General features: G+C 36.0%; 1 protein-coding gene across 1 annotated transcript; it reads left to right on the forward strand.

Moving 5' to 3' along the window:
* The first annotated feature begins 759 nt into the window (after nt 1-759).
* Nucleotides 760-7,609, forward strand: LOC111378453 (endoribonuclease YBEY, chloroplastic). Its single transcript, XM_023001651.1, has 12 exons — nt 760-1,304; nt 1,769-2,020; nt 2,091-2,186; nt 2,998-3,175; nt 3,299-3,367; nt 3,488-3,588; nt 3,711-3,803; nt 4,653-4,724; nt 4,932-5,051; nt 5,141-5,191; nt 6,293-6,481; nt 7,218-7,609. The coding sequence occupies exons 1-12, from the start codon at nt 921-923 to the stop codon at nt 7,383-7,385; spliced, it is 1,773 nt and encodes a 590-aa protein (XP_022857419.1). The 5' UTR covers nt 760-920; the 3' UTR covers nt 7,386-7,609.
* The last annotated feature ends 1,702 nt before the right edge of the window (nt 7,610-9,311 follow it).

Raw genomic sequence — 9,311 nt, forward strand, 5'->3', positions numbered from 1 at the left:
TGTTTTTTGAAAAAAAAAATAAACATTTAAAAAAATTCAAAGGCTTACGATCTAGATCCACCTTCACTAGCATGGACCGAGCAAAACATGGCCCCTTAGTCAACAAGTCGACCTAGGGTCGCTGTTAGACTAACGGGTTGAGTGGCATGAGATCAACCTAACTCGATTAGATTGACCCATTGTCACCATGAGAGATTAGGGACAATATTGCGATGAAAAAATTGTTACGAGACAAAAGTGCAATTATGAAAAAAGATTGGGTCTAATTATGCAAATTACCCAATAAGTAACTTGTTATAGAAGATCATTTATTTAAATTTAGGACAAATAATTGTATTGTACCCTAGTCGTGTCGAAAGTATTGTACTCTTGTATACATCCTACTTTTTATTGCACTCATAGGGTCCGTTTGGTAGGGATTTTGATAATTGATTTTTTGACCGTTAGAAGAAAAGTGGGGTCCATATATGATAGAAGAAGTCAAAAATTAAGGTTTGAATAGTAAAATAACGGTCAAAAAATCAATTTTTTGGGGCAAAAAATCTCTACCAAACGGGGCCATACCTTCAACATTTTAAAATCGAGATAGTAGTGTTCCCAGATTAAAAATTACGTCCATTTAAAATCTATAATGACATTCAAAGAGAATTTATTATATAAAATAAATGAGTTTTTTTTTTCCTTATTTTTCTCATTTTATTTTGCTTTTCTCCTTCCCTCTAAGAGACTCAAATTGCTTCCTAAACAAAATGAGTTATCACTTATTCCATGGTACAATAATTCAAACAAAATTGCCCTTTGTTTTTATCAGCAACACCTATGGTAACCCTTCGGTACACACAGTGATTGTGTGAATGAGGTGAGGCTGTGAAATCTTCGAACCACCATAAACTAACCATTTTCTCACAATATCCACCTGAATGCTGTCTCGTATCTCGCCTCTCCTCCGTGCTATCCGTCCCCCTCCCACCTACTCCATGGCGGCGCGTGTGCTTTGCCGTGCCCTCTCTTCCTGCACCGTCGCTACGTCGTCTCTTCCTCGTTCGCACCTTGTAAAGTCTGCCTCTTGGGACTCTACCACAATTTTTGGTCGGAGGATTAATTATAGAAGCTTGAGCATTGCACGAGGTTTGGGAAATGCAAATGGAATTGGAAAAATGGAAATTGTGAGGGTATCACGAAGAGAATATCGGAAGGTTCGCAGCAGAAGGCCGGCCGCAGCGAGGAAGAGTAAAGAAAAGGAGCTGGAGCTCAGTGTCAAGATTTGCATCGAAGAACAGTTGCCTGAAGATCCTGAAATTTTGGTAATCGATATAAAGCATGTTCTAATCTTAAAAGTTTTACTTTTAAGTAATAAGTGCATTTCAAAAAAAGTACTTTTTAATTGGTCCAAGTTCAAAGTGAGTTACTTGTCGTTGTTCGGCTACGTCTTGCAGTAATATGTATGTGTTCTTTTCTTTGACGCATTTTAATCCATGTTTGCTGCATTTGATTGTTTTTGTATATTCAAATCATAGTTATGTGCATTGAAGAATTGTGGCCAAAGTTGCACATTTGGGGCATAATGTGTTATAGATTAATGGGAAAGAAAGAAGAGGAAATTTGCATATGTTGAACTTAATTGCTCATGTGCTATTGTTTCCGAGTATATACTATATGTGTACACACTGATATTTGAAGCATAAATTGACATTGAGATGATATATACTGTATATGCTGTATTTAAGGGCAAAAAATTTCCTTTAAGTTTCTTTATTACATTTTGCAGGATATTGCAGAAATGCTTCGACTTAATGTCCCAATGGCGATGAAGTTAGCATTTGATGGTCTCACTAATTTGACCTATAAAACAAGAGATACGTCAATAAGTGATGTTGGTTGTTTTGAGAATGTTGAGTTATCAGTACTTCTTTGCAATGATGGCTTCATAAGGAAACTTAACAGAGAATGGAGGGATGAAGACCACGCTACTGATGTCCTCTCAATGTCCCAACATATTCCTGAACTAAAGCTTCCAATTGTACGAACTTGATCTCTTGCATGTATGATATATTTTGTGTGGCAAACTTGACAATTGTCACTTGTTGCAGCTAATGTTGGGCGATATTGTAATTTCCGTAGAGACTGCTTCACGACAAGCAGTGGAGAGAGGGCACACTATTCTTGATGAGATACGAATCCTTGTGGTTAGTTCAATGATGCTTATCCAGTTTTTATATACTTAATATGTTGGCTGATTATTTTCAAAAAGGAAGTATTGGCTACTTATCAAGGTGCGAAAAAGTGCTGTGTATTATGTGTCAAGATTGCTGACTTCTCTTCTCTCTTTTAGTTACACTTTTGATGATTTGGATTTCAGACAATTGTAAAATCTTATTGATTGCTAATATTCCATCTTAAGTTCCAGTTTTAGGGCATGTGACAGACACGAGGCGCCTAATGCTTCTGCATTTTCTGTGGCTGGTGCTGTGCTGTTGTTTGCCGAGAATTTTATTGTGTATAAATGAAAACTGTTCTGTAGAAAAAGTAAGAAGATGCCACAATAGGATTAAGAAGAATCTGATATGAGTTCTTGAAAAATCGGTGAAGATTTTTGTTAAGCTTCTGCATTGTGGTTTACTGGATTTAGCCATTTGTTTGAGTCTCTTGATTTTGAAAGTCATCGGAAGACTGGAATGTATGGTATAAAAGGATTTGCACCGATTGTTTTGAGTATGGAGTGTGACGATCATCCACTTTTTTCTCTACTAAACAATAAAAACATGTTGCTGATTTGGGTAATACAAGACAGTTTACGAAGAAAGAGAGATTAAATTTTGTTAATTATACTATCCAATACTATGTACCAAATATGTATTAAGAATACATTATTCTCAAAGTAGGTTGATTCTTAGAAGATAGAAAACGTAAATAGAAGTTGAAAGGTACACTAATATTTCGAAACTCTGCAGCCATACATTGATTAATTAGACCAAGAACTGTGATTCTTCCCTTTAGGTTCATGGGTTGCTTCATCTATTGGGATTTGATCATGAGTTAAGCGATGAGGCCGAAGAGGAAATGGAAAAGGAGGAGGAACTTCTTTTGAAGAATCTTGGGTGGAAGGGGAAAGGATTAATTCAGAGTGCCCATGATGCTGAGACTAATGGGAGTTTGCATCTTGATTATGCAGATGGTAATTTACCTATGAAGTCTTAGTCTTAAGCCTTTTGTCCAATAAACTTACTCTTCAGTGAACCCTGATGATGTTCTCTTCGTGAGATCATAGAGAAATTCTCATTTTTTGTTTATTGAAAAGACAGAAGAAGAGAAGGCAGTCTTCGTTTTTACAAGCCAAAATTTAGCTATATCTTCTGCGATATGGATGGTAAGATAGTGCAAATAATGCTTTTTGAGTATTATTTACCACTTTGCATCTACGTGTCACACGCCTGCAAAGACATTTTATTAGTGTTTCGATAATATGAATTCATGTTGTTAATGTAAGGCACACTGCTCAACAGCAAAAGTCAAATTTCCTTGTCAAATGCGGAAGCTTTAAAAGAAGCAACATCAAGGGGTGTAAAGGTGGTGATAGCTACTGGAAAAGTAAGATAGGAAGTTTCTATTCACTTCTGTCCGGACTTCATTTCTGCTTTTATGTTAGGTAGTGCTGCTTGCTTGATACAGATGCTAATAGAGGATCATTTATATTCCATCTTTGGAAACAGACTCGTCCAGCTGTGATAAACATCCTGAAGATGGTGGATTTAGCTGGCAAAGATGGCATTGCTTCAGATTTTTCTCCTGGGGTTTTTGTGCAGGTCTGCCTTTCACTGTTTATTCTTACTTTCGCTTGGTAAAAGTTTACAGTTTCCAGTGCTTAATATCAGTCCTTTTCAAGTTAGCATTATAACAAGAATTTCATATTGATTAGAAGTTTTTAGCTGTAATTATGAAATATTAGACTGGCAAACAAGGTTTTTGGCGATAAGATTAGGTAAGCTGGTGCAATGAATGATACATTATTAAGTCAAGCAAAATAAGGTCTTTTGTTTATTCTCAAACGAATGTTACATTATTAAGTCATTTCTCTTGCTATCTTCATGGCCTACATCTTGGTTATTGAAAATGAAAATATTTTCTTCGAATCCTTGAGCTGAAAGAAATGTTTCCTTCTACAACCTCACACTATGAGTTCCTTTCTTATTGCATCTTCTGTTCGTTCTACTGTTCTGTCTCTCTTGATGGGCGATGATGGTGGACAAGCAAGGAAGTTTTTTGCTTTACTTGGGAATTCTGCAGAAGTCTCGGAGGATATTTACGCTATTCTTTTCTTCAGAATAAAGAAGGATTATTGTTTACATGATTGCACTAAAGCATTATTCTTAAAAATAGGAGATTTGGGAACATATAAATTTTGATGCTATGGTAGGAAAGATTAAGAACGGGATAAACTGATGAGGAGCATAGAGGGAGATATTTGTATACAGTTAGTCAGATACAACTGATGAGGAGAGTAGAGAGATATTTATATGCTGTTAGTCAGATACCAGGATTTTGATGGTAGACATTCTCTCTTCTTCAGATCGTAAGCATCAAGATTCAATGCTGCATTATTTCTTTGTCATGATACATTGTCTCATATTTTTTCACTTCAATAATTGTTCCAGGGATTACTTGTATATGGCAGACAAGGTCGGGAAATATTTAGAAGGAATTTAGATCCAAATGTTTGTAGAGAAGTAAGTACCTTTTGCCTTGTGCTTGTAATATTACCTGTCTTAGTCATGTTTAGACTGATTTTTCAAGAACGTAAGCATGCTTTTACGTATTTGATATTAAGCTGATCATAATGTAGAGTTGAGAACACTTGACACTGAAAATCATCAAATTATATTTGATCTCTGCCAAGTGAAGAAGCTTAAGTAGCTTTACTCTCTATATTGCAGGCACTTCTTTACTCTCTCAAGCATGAAGTTCCTCTTATTGCCTTCAGTGAGGATCGTTGCTTAACATTGTTTGAACACCCTCTTGTGGACTCACTTCATACTGTATATCATGAGCCAAAGGTGTCTCATTAATCAATTGTCTCACTCATTTCTTTGAATATGCCAACTTCGGATTCCTTGAAAATGTGTTTGCCATGGACTTTTGACAGGCAGAGATTATACCTTCAGTTGAGCAGCTCTTGGCTGGCGTAGATATACAGGTGTTTTCTGAACTCTGTCAGATTCATTGTTTTCAGCACAAATGGTCATTGATCATTGCTGGCATTAGATATTAGGAGTATGTGTGGGAGGATGAAGAACTATGAGTATTTTTTGCTAAACTTTAGAAAAATGTAAAAGTACCTTTCTTTAAAAGTAAGAAAAAAAAATCTCAAACATGTTTTGCAAAAAAAAAAAAGAAAAAAGGGTTACTTCAAAGTTAACCTAATCAAACATGCTCAAGATGGATGAAATGCTGCCTAATCTGTATTACCTGGATGTTCATAGCCTTCAGTACATGTTCTTAACTACTTGACTGAGACTTGCGTTGTAGCACATTTGTTGCATGATTACTTCAACCTAAATCCTTATTGATATGCTCGTTTATTTTTAATGCTTGATGCATGTCCAAAAACTTTACTGGACTTATAAGCTGTTATTGGAATATGAAAACCGATGGATTAGTGATGGTCATTTATAGCCTGACTTCTCATTATTGGAGATGAGAAGAGGGAAATTAAGCTTCTGTATTTAGTCTCAACTCTTGATCTGCTTAACTATATTTTCTTATAGTTATGATTGATCTCTATTGCATCATGGATTATGTTGTCATGTTATTCCTCATTCAGAAATACTTTCAGAATGAGGGGGCAAAAATATCACTCTGGATATATTTTACTTGGCTTTACCCAACAAAAATACCAACTGCCAACTGTATCTTAATCTTACTCTGCAGATGACCTGCTATTCCTCGAGGCCATAATTCCTTCGTGGATCCTCCTCTTTTGATATGTCATTAATCTTAATTATCATATGATGACGGGAACTGTGCCCTTGTTTGATCCCCATTCTCTCTAAAATACACTTTTCTTTCTTCTTTTTAATTACACATTCTTTAATAAAATAATATTACACGCAAATCCAAAACTTTTCCTTATTTTTTAACCACACATTTTCCATCAATTTATTGTTCCAAAATGCATTTTTAGGTTAAAAATGAGGCTCAAACATGCTCTGTATTTTTCTCTCTCTTCAAATAGACATGGTTTATAGCTGTTTTTCGTTCAGTTTTTCTTATTTTGGCTTGCCATTTGAAATTGTAGAAACTGATCTTCTTAGACACTGCTGGGGGAGTTTCTACCATTCTGCGGCCATATTGGGCTGAAGCAACTGGGGATCATGCGTGTGTTGTCCAAGCTGTACCAGATATGCTTGAAATTGTACCTTCTGGGACATCAAAAGGGAGTGGCGTAAGAATGCTTCTTGATCATCTGGGCATTACTCCAAAGGAGGTATGTCTCAGGCTCTTAGCAGATCTTGTTTAAAGGAAAAATGTAAAATTACTTCTTTGAAAATTACAATCATGTTTGACAAAACTTAAATTATAATTTTAGTTGGTCAAACATACTTTTTATCCACTAGGACCTCCAACTTACTAGCCACTTACTATTTACACATTCAGTATGATTCCCAACTTATACGCACTACAAACAAGAAAAGCACCAAGTCGGGACCTCAAACTCTCCCCAGAATGGTAACTGCTAGGAAAGCTGAAACATGTTTGGCAGAAGAAGTCACTTAATAGTAACTTCTAAGCTTAGTCAAACATGCTTCTCAATCTTACCCACACAATTTGCTTAAGAGTTCAAAATTTGCAAGTAATTGTATCTACCCTCTCACATACAACCATTTCAGCCAAGTCTTTTTTGGCTTTTCCAACCTTTAGCTGTAGAAGTAAATGAAATTAGTAAGTGCATGTTTGGATAAAATTATAATCTCATTATTTGAAGTCAAGTCAAACATTAATTTTAACCACACATCGCGATTACTACCAACTTATTCTCGTCATATTTCATGGGACTCATTACTCTTAAATATAATTCCATTATAATTTCTCCCAAACAAGCAATAAATAGGATAACCATTAGTTTGCGTATTTAAGGAATAGGGCTGCTAGTTCATTGATAATATTGTTGCTAGACATATGGTCTATTTATATTTGAACCAAATTTTCCTATTGGCTACAAGGTCATGGCAATTGGTGACGGGGAAAATGATGTTGAGATGCTCGACCTGGCTTCTCTTGGGGTGGCTTTGAGTAACGGATCAGAGAAGGCTAAAGCTGTAGCAAATGTGATTGGTATTAACAATGATGAAGACGGAGTTGCTGATGCTATCTATCGATATGCATTTTGAGGATTTCTTTTCTTGAAACTTATTTCTTTTTCAAACAGAATATATTGTATGGTGCAATTGAAACAAGGGAAACAATTGCACCATTCCACACAAATTCTTGGGGAATATTTTGTACCTTGAACTTTGTGGGTTTTGGTTGATATTTTTCTCTTGCAATTCAAATAATGTCAGCAAAATATTTATTGATCAGAAGAAATAGAAATTTAGCCCTATGATTGCTCGAATTTTAACTCTGAACATGATTATATGTGACTCGCTAGAGTTCCACTGTCCCCTCAATGTAAATGTCTACTCACTGTGATCAAGTATGTGCAATGCAGTTGATGCTGGGAAACAGGAAGAAAGCATATCAATATTCTCTAGCTAACAGAAATGATATCATTCAATATAAAGTCATCTTTGTTTTAGCAAAGATTCTGAAGTTCTGGAGAAATGCTTATAATAATCTTAGGATGTTATCCACATATTACCATTTTTTAGGGATGGGCAAAAGTTATCGGAACCGGTCGAATAAAGTCTGGCTGTATTCAAGTTCTAATTGATTCTAGCTATTAAATTGAGTACCAGGTTATATTTTATTTTATTTTAAACAGTAGCTTGTGCTTTAGACAAAATAAACATTTTTTCCCCTAATATTTCACCATAATGTGTCAAGACATAATTAGATCATTATGGTGTTATTTATGAACTCAGACAAATGGATACTTTGAATTTCATAGATATAATCTGAGATGACAGGAGATTCCAATGTGGGTAGGAGATGCGCAGGACAGGAAATTCATTGTATTGTCATTGGAGCTGATGTCTGAGAAAGATTAAGTGGTTGATAGTGAGCAATCGAAGCAAAGCTTCCCGTTGTGGAGTATATCTTGAGACTCTTATGACGGCATGAAGTTCTCGAGTTGGTACTCAGGATTATCAAAGCTCACTTTCCGTCCTGTACTGTAGTTCAGAAAGCTGATTGGTCCCTTGTTTTTGGCAGGAAGAGTTCAAGCCTTTGTTGCCTGAGTCAACAAGTTCCGAGCCACTTTCTTTTGTATGCTACATTAATCGGTTCCTGTTTGGCATAGGGTTCTTTATCTTTTTTCTTCTGCCTAGTTCTCCCAGGCTAGGGAAAAGGGCAAAAGTCAGTAGAAGGGAGAAAGGCTTTCTTCAGTATTCCTTTTCACAATTGACTATTCATTTCAGTAGGATTGGAATAGTGGAAGAGGGTGGGTCCTCCACGGGTTTTGATGTTGGAAGCAATCCACGGAATGGGGGAATAATTAGAGTTGGAAGGAGGATTCATTGGCGGTCCATTCCCCCCGGTGCCTCAACCACCCGAACCATGCGGAGTGAATCTAAGTAATCCGCTCTGATTGGAATGGTTATTTCTTCTTGTGTTGCCTTGAACTAGAACTCAGAAACCAAGACTCATAACTAGTTGAGAGTAACAACTTACGGTCTTCGTCAGGAGTCGGCAGACTCGAGGCACAAAGTATAAGGGAAGAATGAAAGATTAGGCCCCACAAAGCCCGCACGCCTACGTGCCCTTTACGCTCCCCCTCGCCGTCTTACCGCAGCTACTGTAATAAGAGGCTTGAGGTCTTTTCATCCATTTCAAGTTTGCATTTTCGACCCCTCAAAACATAAAACAAATGGATTTTTTTTTTTATTCATATCGAAAATTAACTAGTTGATGCAAATTTTTATGTTTAGTTAAGCTTGAAAACAGAAAATTATTAGTATCAATATAAATCGTTTTACTGAATTTAGATATTTAAACATTTATAGCTTAAAATCTTTACATTGCATTTGCATCGGTTAGGGCCTGTTTGCTATAAGCCTTTTCCATGGAAAATGAAATTTTCCATCCAAATGTGTTGTTTGATAGAATTAACTCGTTTTCCAACCTTTTATATATATATATATATATATATATATATA

The sequence above is a fragment of the Olea europaea genome, unplaced genomic scaffold (assembly GCF_002742605.1).
Source record: "Olea europaea var. sylvestris unplaced genomic scaffold, O_europaea_v1 scaffold1816, whole genome shotgun sequence".
NCBI lineage: Eukaryota > Viridiplantae > Streptophyta > Magnoliopsida > Lamiales > Oleaceae > Olea > Olea europaea.